The sequence below is a fragment of the Jaculus jaculus genome, chromosome 4 (genome assembly GCF_020740685.1).
Source record: "Jaculus jaculus isolate mJacJac1 chromosome 4, mJacJac1.mat.Y.cur, whole genome shotgun sequence".
Taxonomy (NCBI): domain Eukaryota; kingdom Metazoa; phylum Chordata; class Mammalia; order Rodentia; family Dipodidae; genus Jaculus; species Jaculus jaculus.
In genome coordinates, this window is record NC_059105.1 from 180,614,657 (window position 1) to 180,633,574 (window position 18,918).

General features: G+C 40.8%; 1 protein-coding gene across 1 annotated transcript in view; it reads right to left on the reverse strand.

Moving 5' to 3' along the window:
* Positions 1 to 779: 779 nt before the first annotated feature.
* The window catches only part of Cfap44 (cilia and flagella associated protein 44), a 62,275-nt gene continuing 44,136 nt past the window's right edge, over positions 780 to 18,918 (reverse strand). Inside the window, exons 18-23 of the mRNA XM_045148024.1 lie at positions 15,043 to 15,188; positions 13,604 to 13,874; positions 9,755 to 9,810; positions 9,433 to 9,595; positions 7,024 to 7,154; positions 780 to 1,703 (exon numbers count right to left, since the gene is read on the reverse strand). Coding sequence (XP_045003959.1) covers positions 1,469 to 1,703; positions 7,024 to 7,154; positions 9,433 to 9,595; positions 9,755 to 9,810; positions 13,604 to 13,874; positions 15,043 to 15,188 — 1,002 coding nt within the window. The 3' untranslated portion in view covers positions 780 to 1,468. The remainder of the gene's footprint in view (positions 1,704 to 7,023; positions 7,155 to 9,432; positions 9,596 to 9,754; positions 9,811 to 13,603; positions 13,875 to 15,042; positions 15,189 to 18,918) is intronic.

The following is an 18,918-nucleotide window of genomic DNA, read 5'->3' on the forward strand; positions in this document are numbered from 1 at the left end:
CCAGGGCCTCCAGCCACTGCAAACAAACTCCAGACACATGCGCCATCGTGGCATCTGGCTAACGTGGGTCCTGGGAAATCCAATCTGGGTCCTTTGGCTTTTCAGGCAAGCGCCTTAACCATTAAGTTGTCTCCCAAGCTCAAGAATTCTAATTCTTTGGAGTACCTTATTTAATAGTTGAACAGCATAATGGAGGGGCACAAGTATCTTTTTTAAATTTCATTTTTATTTTTATTTATTTATTTGAGAGTGACAGGCAAGAGAGAATGGGCATACCAGGGCCTCCATCCACTGCAAACAAACTCCAGGTACACACACCACCTTGTCGAGCTTCGAACCAGGGTCCTTAGGCTTCAAAGGCAAGCACCTAACCTCTAAGCCATCTCTTCAGCCCACAAATGTCTTTTTTAGAACACTGTTATGCCTGATAGGGTGGTTAAAGTTTACAAACTGTGAACTGAAGCCTGCTGTGAATGGATGTGGTGCTGGGCCTTCCTAGACACACTGAAGTGTGGGTCCCCATGTGGCCACATGGTGGGGCTCAGTAACCCCAACCAGAACCTTGTGGACCTGGGGGCCCTGAGCTCCCAGGGAGCAAAGTCAGGCCTTGGATGCTGTTGTTGCTCAGAGCCCAAGGGGGCAGCTCCCCAGAAGGGGTGGGACAACCATGTGAGCTTGCTATGCTTGAAGCAGGGGAGCCTGCGTTTTAGTAGTTTTTGATAGCAGTTAGTTAGTTAGTTAGTTAGTTAGTTAGTTAGTTAGTTAGTTAGTTAGTTAGTTAGCTGAACTGAACCTCACTCTGTAGCTTAGGCTGGCCTTGAACTCCTAGTGATCCTCCTAGCTGAGGCTCCTGAGAGCTGGGATGGAAGATGTGCACCACCACCCCGGCTCTAAGTTTATTCTTGAGTCCTCGGAACCATTCCCAGAACTCATGTCCCACTACTGCAGTCCCTTTGCAGACAGCCACAAGAAATAGGCTGCTGGAATCAAGGTACTATTTTCACACCTCTGTCCTGAGCGCATCACTCCGTTTGACGTATACTGTGTGTGTGTGGGGGGGGGGGGAGTTAGGACAATCTGAAACACTGTGTTTCTGCTTTGCATCCAGGGATGGAAATCAGGAGTGGTGAAAGAAACACTGTCTAAAACCTAGTACCTGGGGTAATTCTGAGTTTGAGGCTAATTGGACATGGGGAAGGAAGAAAATGGCAGCATCCCATATTCTTGCCCACTGTCAGCAACATGACCCAGGTAGCTTTTCTTTAGAAACTTGCATCAAACAAGAAAACAGCTGGTGGAGAATTGTTGCTCTCTTCCTCAGCCATGCCACATAAACCCTGTCTTTTTTGATTATTTGTTCCAGAGGAGATTATCACAGAAGATAAGGGGACAGCAAATTGATCCCTGGTCACCAGAGGAAGGTCAGATTTCCTTCCCATGAAAAGATAATTTAGCTTTGAAAACGCAGTCAGTAAGAAGTTAAACTCTTCTTGGCGCCCAGGGTACCTAGCTCTTTCTGGCTGTCCTTTCTTCCAAGGCCCTCTTTGTCAAACCGTTCCATTTTGCTCATCCTTCTCTCTGCCTGACTTTGTCGCTTGAATTTGGAGTATTTAGACGGTCTCACCAGCCTATAGGAGGATATGTGGTGGTCAGTCTGTATGGCATAAACCACAACAGTGTCACTGTCCAGTGGATCACGAAATCTGAAAAAGTAGAAATATTTGCAGCAGTTACCATCTTAGTCATTTTACAAGACAATGATATACTTTCCTTTCAAATAATACTAATTAATCTACAGTGCTAGACCCACACTTAATCATGCACATGCTTCTCAGGGGTTAGGAAAGTTAGATTGGATTTGACTAAATAGCAAGTATAAATTATGCCTAATAAATGCACTAAACAATCCATTATTAATACAATTACCACTATTTTGCTAATACACAGAAAATGAAAATTTACAATCAGGATATAGTTTAAACAGATCATACCAAACTCTAAAAAATGTACTTTACTCCTCTACGTATTGCATATATTAATATGTTTATGCAGTATATAGATATAGGTGTAGATAGATATACAAGATAGATAGAGGTAGAGATAGATAGATAGATAGATAGATAGATAGATAGATAGATAGATAGATTAGAGATAGATAAATGAATAGAAATGTATAAGTTATATAAAATGTGTTCTATAAAATCTGTGAATGAGTGAAGGGCTCCTAAACTGAAAAGTAGAATAGTTTTTAGAACTTATTTTTTATTTGAGATACAGAGAGAGAGAGATGGAGATGGAGAGAGAGAATGGGCATGCTAGGGCCTCAGGCAATGCAATTGAGCTCCAGACACTTGCGCCACCTAGTGGGCATGTGTGACCTTGCGCTTGCCTCACCTTTGTGCTTCTGGCTTATGTGGGATCTGGAGTCAAACCTGTGTCCTTAGGCTTCACAGGCAAGAGCCTTAACTGCTAATCCACCTCTCCAATCCAGTAGTTTTAATGTCTATCTCCAAAACACTTGAGAAATTTTACCTAAGATTTTAAAAATATATTTTATTTTCTTAAGTGCTATGGTATATGTATGTGTGTGTTCACACCCATGTGATATATGTATGTGTGTGTTCACACCCATGTGGTAATGAGACTTATTTGGATGCAGTCAATAAGAAGTGAGCAGACTGGGCTGCTGAATATAATAATAAGGGTAGGACTCTCCATTTCTGTTCATTATTTCTCAGCTTTTCATTTTGAGTGGCATTTCACGGCAATCTTCTGACCTTTGTAAAAAAAAAATCAAGCTTAAATACTCATGCTACTTTCTAGTTCACTTTTCTCTTGTAACTCAAAGATTTATCTTTTGGACTAGAGAGGTGGTTTAGTGGTTAAGATGCTTGCTTGCAAACCTAAGGACCCAGGTTTGATTCCCCAGAGCCCACATAAGCCAGATATACATGGTAGTGCTTGCATCTGAAGTTTGTTTGCAGTTGCTAGAGGCTCTGGTGTGTCCATTATCTCTCTCCCTCCCTCCCTCTCTCTCTCTCTCAAATAAATAAATATTAAAACAATTTATCCTTTTTTTTTTTTTTTTTTTTGGTTTTTTGAGGTAGGGTCTCACTCTGGTCCAGGCTGACCTGGAATTAACTCTGTAGTCTCAGGGTGGCCTTGAACTCACGGCGATCCTCCTACCTCTGCCTCCCGAGTGCTGGGATTAAAGGCGTGCGCCACCACGCCCGGCTAACAATTTATCTTTTTAAAGATTCTCCATCTTTCAATTTACAAAATGGAATTTAAAAAACCTTCATCAATGAGTTTACTGCTTTAGGGCCCTAGTTTATGATCAGCCCCACACTTTCATATCCACTTTCAATTTTCCAGCTTAGCTCATTTATGTCTGCATCCTTATTCCTTATTAATTTGCCTATTTTTCTGACTAAAAAAAAAAAAAAAAAAATCACTTACTAAGCCGGGTGTGGTGGCACACACCTTTAATCCCAGCACTCAGGAAGTGGAGGTAGGAGGATCACCTTGAGTTTGAGGCCACCCTGAGACTCCATAGTGAATTCCAGGTCAGCCTGGGCCAGAGTGATACTCTACCTCAAAAAAACAAACCAAAACAAAAAAAATCACTTACTATTTATTTTCCATTTTCTTTTTCATAACATGTATTTCTCATCTCTTTTTAAATGTATCCCTTTAAATTTTGTTTGCTGGAGTTTTTCTCTTGAAATTTAGTCTTCTCAGATAACACAAAGGAAAATATGAGTATCTTTGGTTATATCAAAATTAAAACTTCTTGAGCCTAGCATTGTGGTGACACCTTTAATCCCAACACTCAAGAGGCAGTGGTAGGAGGAGCACCTTGAGTTTGAGGCCACCCTGAGACTACATAGTGAATTCCAGGTCAGCCTGGGCTAGAGTAAGACCCTACCCAGAAGAACCAAAAAATAAAATAAAATAAAATAAAATAAAATAAAATAAAATAAAATAAAATAAAATAAAATAAAATAAAATAAAATAAAATAAAATAAAATAAAATAAAATGAAAGAAAGAAGAAAGAAAGAAAGAAAGAAAGAAAGAAAGAAAGAAAGAAAGAAAGAAAATGTATATAATTCAATACAGAGTCATCATGCTTGGCATATAACATTGGTTAAGGTGAAATCACTGATAATACTTAGGACTATCTGTTGGCATAATTTTATCCTCTGCCAATCACATCGCTAGGTCCTTCCATAGGTCCACTAAAGACATGGTGCTGAGGCAGACGCACTGAGTGTGCACCAGGGAGGGAAAAGAGACTCAACAAAAGGTGTGTGAGAGCTGGAGGAGAGGGGTGGAAGAGGCTCCTCCTGACCAGGAGTGGGATGGGCAAATGGGGTCCCTCATAGCAGTGCATCAGGCAAGATGGACATCCTCAAAAGCGAGGGTATTTGATCCAGGGCACAGGGCTTCATCTGCTCCAGCAGAGCACGGAACCATAGAATGAAAGGATGGAAAGAAACAAGCAGGATGGACGCTGACTCACAGTAGGACTGACTCCTGTTTTCTTGGTAAAACTGATTCTGAGCATGACATGTGATTAGCCCTACTACTTAGAGACCTAATTTTGTGGGTTGAGATTTCCACCTCCCCCACATCCTGGCATTCATATGAACACCTCTGCACACGTGCAGGTGTTTAGAAACACATTATGACTATTAAAATCAAACACAGGCAATTTTGAGAGTTCTCCCCCGCCTCCATTTGTTTATTTACTTCAAGGCAGGGTCAAAGCCTAGCACAGACCGTCTGAGAACTCACCCTATAGCCTAGGCTGGCCTCAGACTCACAGCAATTCTACTACCTCATGTGGAAGGATTAAAGGCACTCCTAGGGTTACTTTTCTTTCTTTCTTCCTTCCTCCCTTCCTTTCTTCCTTCTTCCCTCCCTTCCTTCCTTTCCTCTTTTGTTTTTTTTTTTTTTAGGGGGGTTTTCAAGGTAGGGAGGGTCTCACTCTGGTCCAGGCTGACCTGGAATTCACTCTACAGTCTCAGGGTGGCCTCGAACTCATGGAGATCCTCCTACCTCTGCCTCCCCAGTGCTGGGATTAAAGGCGTGCGCCACCATGCCTGGCTACTTTTACTCCTTGGCAGGTAGTTATAATTCAGGGATCCAGGAGCTCAAATACTAGAGATTTAATGTCAAGCAGTAAAAGCTGTACTTTGTAAAGTACCAGAGAGAAGCCTGCCACACAGCGAGCACCCTCCCGTCTTCAGAGAAGTACTGACCCCACGTATGAGAAGGATCTGTCTGGGGCCAGCAGAAAGGGCCACCAAAATGCAACAGGCAGAACAGCCCCAGCACCACCTCCCCCCAGGTTGTAGTAACTTGACTTCCCACAACCTGATGCCATAACGACATATGGTACAATACTCAGGGGAGAACAAGCCTTGATCAAATGCTGCCCTGATCCCACCCCATAAAATTCAAATGATTCCCAAACAACTTGATGGAGCTGTGTTGATTGAATAAGGTGTCCCCCCCCCACAATAGCCTCTTGGGTTGGGAATACTAGCTCCTCGGCTGGTGGCAGGTTTGGGGGCAGAGTCTTGCTGCAAGAGATGTGTCACTGGGGGCAGGCCTTGAGGCTTCCTAGCCAGTTTGCCAATCCTTGGCTCAGCTCACTCGTGCTGCTTGCTGCCTGCTGCTGTGGCAAGAAGCGATGTCCAGCCTCTCCCATCCTTTCTCTGCCATGATGAAACTCCCCCTTGAGACCATAAATGGAACGAGACTCTTTCCTCCCATCAGCTACTCTGGTTGGCTTTTCTGAACCCACAATAAGAAGGTAACTACCGCAGAGTCCCAGAGTCAAGCTCAAGAATGAAAGTAAAAGTAGGACTGCTAAAAGCCAGGCGTGGTGGCGCACGCCTTTAAGCCCAGCACTGGGGAGGCAGAGGTAGGAGGAATCTCCATGCGTTCGAGGCCACCCTGAGACTACAGAGTGAATTCCAGGTCAGCCTGAGCTAGAGTGAGACCCTGCCTCGGGAAAAAAAAAAAAAAAGTAAGACTGCAGAGATGGCTTGGCGGCTAGGGTGCTTGACTCTGAAGCCCAAGAATGCACGTTGGGATCTTTGGGTCCCACGTAAGCCAGGCACACAGTGATGCAAACATGCAATGTCGCACATGCACACAAGGGGTGTGTGTCTGGAGTTCATTTGCAGTGGCTGAAGGCACTGGCACATGCATTCTCTCTCTCTCTCCTCTCTCTCTCTCTCTCTCTCTCTCTCTCTCTCTCTCTCTCTCTCTCTCTCTCTCCCAAAAACAAGAAAAGGTAAAATAAATGAAAAGTAAATTCAGTGCCCACAGTGTAAAATATACAATGTTTGACACCCAATCAGACTTCATGGGACAAGCAAGACAGCAGGAAAAGCTGACCCAAATGAGCAAGAAATACATCAGTCAATAGAAACAGACATGGAAATGATCCTGCAGATACAGATAACTTGAACTTGTTTGCAAAATCTGTCAACCCAGGTTCAATTCCCTAGCCACCTGCATAAAACAGGATGTGTGTTCATTTGCAATGGCAAGAGACCCTAGCATCCCATTACCCCGCCCCCCCCCAACATACAAATAAATGAAAAATTTTAAAGAGATTAAACTTTGGAAGGTAGGTATTCACTGAAAGTAGGCCACAAGGGAAATGGAGTGGTATAAATGCTCTGCATCTTACCTTGACTGGTAGATACATGTGTTGATGGATATTAAAGAGGTATCAAGCCATTCAATATTCATGCTCATGTGTTAATTTTGCATGAACTATTTTGTCGAGACAGAAAGTAAATATGCATTATATATCTTTTAAAAGTTAAACTGTTACCCAAATTCCAAACTGTGACTACCAGAGTGGGAGCAGAGGTCTCAGGAAGACTCGGCAGCCACAGGCCCTAGCACTTCCCTTATCTAGCTACTCGGATGACAGCACTGACAACTGCTGGCGCAAAGTGTGCTTTCAAGCATGTCCACTTGTGAGGTGTGACTCGTACCTATTCTGTACTTTCTTCAGGCCAAGCTCGTATTTCGCTTTTTCCCAAGCTAATTCCTTTTCCACTTGCTGGATTTTCAAAGCTGTTTTTCTGTTGATGTCAGCTCGAATTTTGGAATCAATTTCAAAATCCTGTAGGTAAATAAATTTGAAGGGGCACTTCATTAAAATATAGTGTTAACCTTCCATTTCACACAGAGTTTTAGTTTTGTCCTCATTATACTGTGCATCATAAATCTCTCCCAAGTATGAACCTTTTGTCAGGAAATAAATAATAAACTTTTTTTTTTTGCTTTTTTTTTTGAGGTAGGGTCTCACTCTAGCCCAGGCTGACCTGGAATTCATTATGTAGTCTCAGGGTGGCTTCGAACTCACAGCAATCCTCCTACCTCTGCCTCCCAAGTGCTGGGATTAAAGGCGTGCACCACCACGCCTGGCAAATAATAAAGTTTTAATCTTACTTTCCTACTATAAGGATAAAAGGCTCATACTATATAAAAATATTGTTAATAATAGTGCAAATAAGGTACTGTAATTAAAGATTTTTCTAATAAAAAAGTAATAAATGAGAACAATATTTGGAGGATATGGTTTTGTTGTTATTTTCAAGGTAGGCCCTCACTCTCACCCAGGCTGACCTGGAATTCACTATGTACTCTCAGGATGGCGTCGAACTCATGGCCATTTTCCTACCTTGGCCTCCCAAGTGCTGGTATTAAAAGCATGTGCCACCACCACACCTGGCCTGTTTATATGTTGTTGTGGTGGTCACATGACCCCACCCAGAGACCACAGCAGGCCTCCAGCCTTTGGCACATTGCCAGCCTCTTGTGGCATGTCCTTCTCCAAAGGCTCTTCTTTTGTCCATAAAAATACTTAAGGGCCTCATGTTTCTTTCTTTCTTTCTTTCTTTTTTTAATACTTGTTTATTTATTTATTTATTTATTTGAGAGACAGAGAGAGAATTAACAGGCCAGGGCCTCCAGCCACTGCAAACAAACTCCAGATGCATATGCCACCTTTTGCATCCTGGCTTACGTGGGTCCTGGGGAACTGAACCTGGGTACTCTGGCTTTGCAGGCAAGCACCTAAACCACTAAACATCTCCCCAGTCCAGGGCCTCATGCTTCTGACTTTCACCCTGGAAAAATACCGGCACCGGCATTCACATTAAATTATGGATGGCAATTATTCTCCCAGGGGTGTTGGTGTTTTCAATAATGACAATGTGTCCTATGCGTTTAACCATAGGACTTGCCTCAGTTGTTTAAGTTTTGTCACACTCTGGGAAGTATTAACATTTTTCTTAATAAAATAGTATAAATGTCTTTATGTAATCAACAGACGAGTTAATCATGATTTAATAAAACTTATTTCATATGGAATTGGCAAACTACTTCCAGAATGGCATGACTGCATAACTTTATATTTAATTAACATATTTAGGATGACAACTCCTGGTGTTTTACTTGATTAGAATCATAACTGTAATTCTGTCTAGGAGGTAGTTTGAAATGAGATGGGGGAGTGGGAGAAAAACCTAATTACTAAAAGTGCATATAGTTTTATATCAAGTCATAAAAGAGGGCTGTAGAGATGACTCAGTACTTAAGGCTCTTGCTTGCAAAGCCCAAGGACCAGAGTTTTATTCCCCAGTACCCAACATAAACCCAGGTGCGCTAAGTGGCACATGCATCTGGAGTTAGTTTGCAGTGGCAGAAAGCTGTGATGCACCCATACTCCCTCCCTCTGTGTCTGCCTTCTCTCTCTCTCTTAAATAAATGACATAAAGAGATAAATTTGGCTTTAAAACCCTGTGGTTGTCCCCACAACCACCGCCATGTGGAGTCATCATGTTAGGGGTCACCCAGGAACTCCCTTCCCAGGAGACCTGATGAACAATGAAATTCTACATGTTCCTACCCAGTGGGAATTTTGGCAAAGAATAGGGACTAATAAATCAGATTTCAACCTGTATGTTTATCTTATCTCCTTACCAAGGTACACACGTGAGGAAGCCATAAATAGCAGTAAACTGTGCACTATACAGAGAAATTTAATCAGCTCCCACTCCAAAGTGGGTCAGGTTTCAGGCTGAGATGCTGCAAACACACTGATGTGCCAGATGAAAAAAGATGACCTTCAGTGCTCTTTCTTATTGGAAAAATTATTCTCAGCGTAGAAACAGCAATGCTAAAAATGAAAGGTGCTGGGCGTGGTGGTGCACGCCTTTAATCCCAGTAGTTGGGAAGCAGAGGTAGGAGGATTGCCATGAGTTTGAGGCCAGCCTGAGACTCCATAGTGAATTCTATGTCAGACTGGGCTAGAGTGAGACCCTATCTCAAAAAACCGAAAAAAAAAAAAAAAAGAAAAAAAGAAAAAGAAAAGAAAGGTATTTATCAAAACTTACTGTCTGTTTAAGCTGCATATGTTTTGGTAATTCTTTATTCATTTCTAACAGTTTCAAAAACTCATTCCTCAAAGCTTTGATTTGTTCTCTCTTCCCAGTTTTTATTTCTTCCACTTCTTTCATTAACTTGTCGTGTTCTCTTTTCCTCCTGGCATCCTCAATACTAAAGGTAGAAACGTAAGAGAAGACAGTTAAGGCTACAGAACCCAGGATAAGAGAAAAATTGTATTCAATAATTCAAAAACTCATTTAACTTGGTCAGGTCTGCTGTATGTTGGTTGAAGCTCAGGCTTAAACAGTATTCACCCAAAATTTTTCATACCTGTAGGCTTTGGGGTCTTCAATATCTTCTACATGTGGTTCTAATTCAAGTCCAAACTGTATAAAAAGGAATAAAAAGCCCTTTGAAATTGTGTACTATTTCCTTTAAAATATTTAAAAGTAAATTGAGGGTTAGAGAGATGGCTTAGCAGTTAAATGCTTGCCTGTGAAGCCTAAGGACCCCGGTTCGAGGCTTGATTCCCCAGGACCCACGTTAGCCAGATGCACTAGGGGGCGCACGCGTCTGGAGTTCGTTAGCAGTGGCTGGAAGCCCTGGCATGCCCGTTCTCTCTCTCTCTCTCTCTCTCTCTCTCTCTCTCTCTGTCGCACTCAAATAAATAAATAAAAATGAACAACAAAAAAAAATTTTTTTTTAAGTAAATTGAAGGGATTTTTTTCCTGCTAATTTCTAACAGTTTTGGATCTGAAAGTGTTTTCACATAAGTTAAGGGAAATTTTTCAATTGAATTTATTTGTTTCTGTTTCATTTGGAAGAATAAATGAAAAAATATCTTAAGGACTGGAGGCTTAGCAGTGAAGGCACTTGCCTGTGAAGCCTAAGGATGCATGTTCAACTCTCCAGGTCCCACACAAGTCAGATGCACAGTGACACAAGTGTGCAATGTCACACATATGTCACACAGGCACACACGTCGGAATTTGATTGCAGTGGCTGGAGGCCTGATACACCAATTCTCCCTAACCCCCAAATTTCAAAAAGGCCAGTCTGTTGGGTTTGCCTCAAAAAAATCTTAAATTTTAATTATGTATTTGCAGAATGTTAATAGCACCATTAATCCACCTTCAAAATTTAAATTACTCTCCAGGCAGGGGGGCCACACACCTTTAATGTCAGCTCTTGGGAGGCAGAGGTAGGAGGACTGCCATGAGTTTGAGGCTACCCTGAGGCTACATAGTGAATTCTAGGTCAACCTGGGCTATAGCAAGACTACCTCAAAAGAAAAAAAAAACTTTTTTTTTCAGTTACTCATTCACATGAATTATTAATTCACATATTATTAAAAGACATCAAAGACATTTCAGATCATTTCAAAATGTGTTTTTTATACATTACATGATAATTCTCTAAAATATCTTATGTGTCTTCAGAAGATTTCTAAATACATATGTATGTGTAGAGTAAGAATTTACCATGGTCTAAACAGAGGAAGATATGAAGTGGAGCATGCAGAGGATAATATCACCCCCACATTCCAAGAGAAAGATGTGAAAAGAAAAATACAAATCTCCCTTTAGAAAGAAAACTAGCTTAAACTAAGAGGAACTTAAAAGAAAATACGTGAAGTACTTTGTGTATTCAGGTGCTGTGCTATAAAATATCTATGTCTGAGATGTCCAGAAGAGAATTTATAACCCATTGAACACAGTCTTAATTTGCTAAATACTCCATTCTTAAGTAAACTGGACTTCTCTATGCTCTTCCAGAATAGAAAGATCTGATTTGTTGTTATTACTTGTGCAGAAATCAAGGTGTTCTTTTGATCAAGTTGTTTTATTAAAGTCTTCATGTGGATGAAACTATATATAGTGTTATTGGTATGAAATATAAATCTATGTATTTTATGGAAGTTACAGTTTATGACTTATTAAAAGTGAATACATATGACCAATATAAGAGACAGTGATGACCAATGAATCTACTTACTCTAAGTCACTCAAAGCATAAATTTATCACTAGGTATGGTGGCACATGCCTTTAATCCCAGCACTTGGGAGGCAAAGGTAGGAGAACTGCCATGAGTTGGAGACCACCCTAGACCTTTTGGGGGGGCTTAGTTGACTTTGGGGAGTTATTGTTGTTCAGTTATTCAGGGTTTTGGTTTTGGTTTTGTTTGTTGTCAGGAGCCATAGAACAAAAGCCTCTCCATTTTGCCTGGGTCTGCTCATAAGCTGACTCATTACTCAGAAAGCTGGTCCATCCAGCTTTCTGCTAGGTACTTCTGGAATGTCGGTCAGCAGACTGCTTACAGAATCTTATCTTTTGCAAAAGGCCAGTTTATGGTCAGGATGTGAAGCCTGGTGCAGTCAGGATGGTAAGCCATTGAGGCAAGATTAGATGAACACCTGATTACATCCCCCTCTAGGTTTCCTGACAATTCCAAAGCCCTAAATCACGTCAGCCAGCTTACTCCCCACCCCCCGCTTTTTTTCCTTCCCCTATATAACCACTGTGTAAAAAATAAAGACTCTGAGGCCTTGACAAACATCTAGGATGGCCTCCTTCTTGTGTCTGTTTGCCTTTTCCCACTCAGGTTAACTTCCCCTTGGGTCCTTGTTCAACTCCCTGCTGGCTGGGGCAGTTTGTTTATTTTTTTCTTCTGATTTTTCCTTCTTAAAAGCAGAGTCTGCTTCAATAATGGAAGAAATTTGACTAAAATAGGACATGGCAGTACATACTTGTAATTCTAGTTCTTGACTTAAAGCAGATTTCTGAGTCAAGACCAACGTGGGCTTCATAGTGAGACAAAGAGAAAAAAAGACAGAGAAGTTTGTACAGAGAGGGCTGGAATAAGTAAAGATTTTTCTGCATGTTTATATACTTTCCCTTTTGTAAGTCCTTGGTCAGAGCTGGACTGTATTTATACATTGGCCTATACCTCAAGTTTTGTTGCTACTAAAAGAAATAAAGATGTACTTGGATGCATCTTCCCTAGAATCTTGATGTGTTATTTTGAATGACAAATCAATATGTTCTTCAGGATTTTAGCTATGGTCTCTCTAACTTAACTCCACAGTCACTAGGAGCAATTCCAATGGTAATAGTAACTTCATCCAAAGGAACCACTTTGACATTAAAATTTTTCAGGGGAAAAAATTTTCAGGGGCTAGAGAGATGGCTTGGTGGTTAAGGCACTTGCCTGCAAATCCAAAGGACCCAGGTTTAATGCCCAAGGACCCAGGTAAGCCAGATGCACGTGGCACATACATCTGGAGTCGGTTTGCAGTGGCTGGATGCCCTGGCATGCCCAAATAAATAAAATAATATTATTTTTTTTCAGTTCTGGGGCTGGAGAGATGGCTCAGCAGTTAAGGCACTGGCCTATAAAGCCTAAGGACCCAAGTTCAATACCCCATTACCCATGTAAAGCCAGACGCACAAAGTGGCACATGCATCTGGAGTCTGCCTGCAGCAGCTGGAAGCCCTGGTGTGCCTATTCTCTCTGTCTTTTATCTTTCCCTGCTTGCAAATAAATAAATAAATAAAAATATTTAAAAATTTTTCAGTTACATGAGAGGACAGAGGATATAAATTGGGGATAGGAATTCCTAAGCTACAACACAAAGCAAATAATCTATCCTGCCTAAGAGTAGAATAATTTACAGTGAATCTTTAAGACCCACATTGTCACACTGTAAACTACAGCTATCAATGTTTTCCAGTCGCTTTCAAAAGCACACCTCACACTATATCTACTACTTATATGCCTCTACAATATGCGAATAAGTAATTAAAAACATGATATGAACATACGAAAAATCATACATTTTGAAGAAAAATAGAAACTTTAAGAAAGTGTTTGATAAAGAAAAACTTACACATTTTTAAATGTGGAGAGCTACATATGTCTAATAAGTGGAATTTAATACCATTGATATTTGATACAGAATCACTAGAAAGTCAAAATTATAACAATGGTAGGAATAGTCAATTACAAGGGCATATTATACATTATAGATAATACAGATTATAAACTGTGTTATAAAGACATATTATGAGATTAATGTGCCTAAATAATTTTCAAATTTTATAGAATTTGGGTAATTCTATATACTACTTTAAAATAAAGTTTGGCATTATTATTAATTAATTGGTAAAACAGCTGCATACCCTGGGAGATGGCACTTTGGATTTTATGTCTCTGCTTAACAAAAATGAAGAATAAATGTTGAAAATGAAGATGTTACTATCTGTCCCTGCAGTCACCAAGAATCGGTCATCGAAGCTGACAGCAATGTTTTTCACACATCCATTATCATTGTCATGCATGTTGAAATGCCAGTAGTCCCCCAGACTGTCCAAGGAAGTATCATTCTCATTAAGGACATATATGCGAATTGCTCCATTTCTCATTCCACAAAACATCATAGTTCGGCTAACACTAAGAGATTAAAGAGAGAGAGAGATAGCAAAGTGCTCTCATTATCCAGAAAATAATGTCTAATTTTAAATAACAAAAGATGTTATGAAGTTAAATGTACAGCACTAAAATTCACATATATACCCAAGTTCTAACACCAAACACCCCAGACTGTAACTATATTGTGAACTAAGCACCTTTAACAGGGTAATGAAGTAAAAATGAGATCATAAGGATGGATCTTAATCCAGTGTGGCTGGTGTCCTTATAAAAAGTAGAAAGTGGGCTGGAGGGATGGCTTAGCAGTTAAGGCATTTGCCTGTGAAGCTAAAGGACCCAGGTTCAATTCCTCAGGACCCACATTAACCAGAAGCACAAGGGAGCAATCTGGAGTTTGTTTGCAGTGGCTGGAGGTCCTGGTGCATTCATTCTCTGTCTCTCTCTCTCTCTCTCTCTCTCTCTCTCTCTCTCCCCCTTCTTTCTCTGTCAAATAAATAAATAAATACATTTTTAAAAATTCATTTAAAAGCAGTGGAAATTAAGCCAGACACAGAGAGAGATAGGAAGACAGAGACAGACCAAGGACACCATGTAGATAGGAATGGCTAAGTGAGGGCATAGCAAGAAGGCAGGTGTGAGCAAGCCAAGGGAAGAGACCTTAAGAGAAACCAAATGTGCTAATACCATGACCTTGGAACTCTAGTCTCCAGACCATGAGAAAATAAATTTCTGCTGTTTAAGCCACCTGTTATGGGACATTTTGCCTTGACAATCTTAGTAAATTAGCATAACAAGATAGAGGGAAAGACGATTGGAAAGTAAACGCTAAACTGTTTGGTCTCCAAAAGAATGGTGGCATTAGTGGTCCATTCCCAATTATTAAAAGGCTAGTGACTCAATTTATAACTTTAAAGAACACTGCTTCTGTGTGAATAGCATCTTGCTGAGTAACAAAAAGTAAATCTGTTATGAATAGACATTTTAACAAAGCTGACAAAATAATCTGTAGTATTTAGTTAGAATTTCAAGACAAGCTTTGATTATATTTGGTTATTTAATTTATTTTACTAAGCATTGTTGGAGTTCCCCTTCATTTGAAAGACACTTTAAAAACTGACAACCCTCATGATATACAAAACATAGTCACCAATAGAATATAGTTGTTAAAGCTTTTTGAAGTTTAGCTCACCTGAAAGTGATGGTTTGGATAGGATTATCTTCTGTATCCTCAAGAGAACGGTAATCAAACGGCTCATCTTCCTGTTGTTTGAAATCACTGTCCTTGTTATATGGTGGAAATTCACAGTGATACAGAAAACCAGAATCATAGCTACCCTGGAAAAGATAGATAGTGTAAATAGTAGCTCTTGAATTCAGGACCCAGAGAACTGCTTGGGGGATTTTTGATTACTTCAAAGCTAAAACACAAAGGAACTGTTTCAAAGTATTTGTATATATTATTTCTACAGGCAGAGCTGACGACGATAATGTATCTCTGTTTTCCATTAATGTGCAACTACACAGTGGTAGTAATACTATGTGATGGTTAGTTTCCACAGTGCAAGAGAGGTTTTCCCTGCAAGTAATGAATCCAGTTTATTTCTTTTAAAAATATTTTTACATTAATTTTTTATTAATAACATTCTTTGTATGCAGGTTAAACTAGAGGGAAGACACCTCACAATTTTCAGATGGTTACCGCTATCAACAACAAAGTGTAGGTAGAAATTGGTACTCTTGTGCACTGTTGGTATTGATGTAAAATGGCATCCCTACTATGGAAAACAGTATGGTCATTCTTCAAACATATAGAAATAGAATTATCGTATAACCCAGTAACTCCACTTCTTGTTATGCACTCAAATGAACTGAAAGTAGAGTCTCAAAAAGACATTTGAAGCTGGGCATGGAGGTGCATACCTTTAATCCCAGCACTGGGGAGGCAGAGGTAGGAGGATCACCATGAGTTTGAGGCCACCCTGAGACTACATAGTGAATTCCAGGCCAGCTTGGGCTAGAGAGAGACCCTACCTCGAAAAACCAAAAAAAAAAAAAAAAAAAAAGGCATTTGACTAGCCATGCTCATCATAGTATTTTCATAATACCCCAAAGGGAGATGGGATCCAGTGTTCATGAGTGGCTGAGTGCCAAAGTGAAATATGGTTAGGAACTTACAGTAGAGCCACAGTCACCCTTAAAACTGTTAAAAAGCATGGGCAGTCTGACATATTTTGTGATGTGGGTGAACTCTGAGAACACTGTGGTAAGTGAAGTAAGTGTGTCCCAAACACCACGTGGCTCTACTTACGTGAGAAAGGAGGGGAATCACAGACAGGAAAGAGAGTGACACGGGCCAGGGCCGGAGGGAGGGAGAAGGAAGAGCCACAGTTCCATGGAGAGAAGGGTTCAGCTTTACAGGGCTGGAGGGGTTGTAGAGATGGATGGTGGTGACAGCTTCACGATGTATGAGTGTGTTTATTACCACTGAGTTGCATACTTAACATGGCTAAGATGTGCGTCTTACCATAGGTTTTAAAAATATTTGAGAGATTTAATCCCAGCACTCAGGAGGCAGAGGGAGGAGGATTGCCGTGAGTTCGAGGCCACTCTGAGACTCCATAGTGAATTCCAGGTCAGCGTGGACCAGAGTGAGACCCTACCTTGAAAAACCAAAAAAGAAAAACCAAAAAAAAAAAAAAAAATTGAGAGAGAGAGGGAGAGAAAGGGCATGCCAGGACTTCTGACCACTACAAATGAGCTCCAAAAGCACACATCACCTTGTGCATCTGGTTTACATGGGCGCTGAGGAATTGAACCCCAGTCCTCAGGCTTTGCAGGCAAGCACCTTAACTGCTAAGCCTTCTCTCTAGTACCACAATTTTTTTAAATTGGGAAAACATTATCCTTATATAGATTATTATAATAAATAAAGTCAAGTAAACACAAGGAAAAAAACAGGTATCATATCACCAGAAAATCTACACAAAAGAAAATGTGTGTGTGTGTGTGTGTGTGTGTGTGTGTGTGTGTGTGTGTGTATGCATGTGTACACATGCAAGCACAAAAGATGCACCATGCACATGCATATGGTAGGCAGAGGAGAATTTTGGGTGCTCTTCTCTATCATTCAACCCCATGCTTCTCTGAGACAGGTCTCTCCCTCAACCCACAGCTGTCATTTTTCAATCAAAGATTCTCCAGTCTCCACCCCACCCCAAGAATGGGCTTTAGAGGGCTGGGGAGATGGCTTAGTGGTTAAGGCACTTTCCTGCAATGCCAAAGGACCTAGGTTCAATTCCCCAGGACCCACATAAGCCAGATGCACAAGGGGGCACATGTGTCTGGAGTTTGTTTGCAATGGCTGGAGGCCCTGGTATGCCCCTTTCTCTCTCTCTCCTTCTTTCTCTCAAATAAATAAATAAAATAAAAGTATTTTTAAAAGAATGGGCTTCAGATGTGTATGAGTATTCCCATCTTTTTAAAATTTTATTTATTTACATTTTATTTATGAGAGAGGGAGAGAATTGGTATGACAGGGCCTTAGCCACAGCAAACAAACTCCAGATGTGTGTGCCACCTTGTGCACACAGGCCACCTGCGTATACATGTCACTTGTGCATCCAGTTTACATGGGTTCTGGGGAGTTGCACCTGGGTCCTTAGGCTTTGCAGTTAGACACCTTAACTGCTAAGCCATCTCTCCAGCCCCCCACCCAGATTTTCACACGAGTTCTGAGGAATCAGCCTCAAATCATCTTGGCCTTCCCAGGCCCCTTCCACTTAAGCAGCAAGTGCTCTTAACCAGTGAACCAGCTCATCTCCTAATGGCTATTTTCTTTTAAGGCAAAAGGTACAAAGATAAAGGAAGAAATAAATATCAAAAGAAAGAACCAAAGTGATATTAACAATATCAAACAACAAAAAATAAAAATTTTTAAACAAAAAGTTGCATACTAAAGACCATTGATCTGCTCAAGATAAGAACTGAGTTAAAGAAGACAGAACCCCAAGATACAGATCAACTGGTTTGTTTCAGGAATGAATTCTTTGAGAAAGTGAAAAGGAATAGGCTCAAGAGGCCTTTGAGGACAATGACCTTGGAAAGGTGCAAAGCAACGCTCATCAGTAACAGCAAGCAAAGCAAGGATGCTTGATCCTGCTAGGGTGTTACAGATAACCTACCAAAAAATAAAAAACTTCCAACTGACTACTCTTACTTTCTCTGTGAACTCTGGGGCGAGGTTCTCACTGGAGAATACGAGAAGCTGTCAAATGTTTGTGGGGAGAACAACAAATTAAAACAATAATTTGGGCTGGAGAGATGGCTTAGTGGCTAAGGTGCTTGACTGCAAAACCAAAGGGCTTTGGTTCAATTCCCCAGGACCCACATAAGCCAGATACACAAGGTGGTGCATATGTGTGGAGTTCTTTTGCAGTGGCTGGAACCCCTGGTGTGCCCGTTCTCCCCCCCCCCATGAAATTAAAAAACAATAATTTGTAAGTAGAATTGGCCTACCAATTTGAGAACTGTGCTCATGATTTCAATGTGACACTGGTTTTTCTATATCTGCTTGGCTACAGACACACAGTAGCAAGTCACTGGATCAAGTGGGGTTAGCATGACCTCTGGGATCTATGCTTGAGCCTCGTGATGGTGCTGAGTGACTAAGTACATAGACTCTGGACTCCACCCTGGCTGAGCCCATATTCCACATCCACTCTGCATGTTGCATGACCTTGGATAAGTCAGGCGACAGCTCCACGTCTCTGCTTCTTTATATATAAAATGTAAATAACAATGGCCCTTATTTTATAGGTTCTTTAAGTAAGTCATGTAGAATGGTGCTTGACACAAAATAAGGAGGTTCCATATTTAGTTAATAAAAATGCAAGATGTGGTGGTTTGATTCAAATGAACCCCATTTAAACTTAGGTGTACTGAATGCTAGGTTCCCAGCTGATAGAGATTTGGGAATTAAAACCTCCAGGAGGCAATGTATTGTTGGGGGCAGGGTTATGGATGTTAAAGTCCACCTTCTGTTGGCCAGGGGGTGGTGTCCACCCTC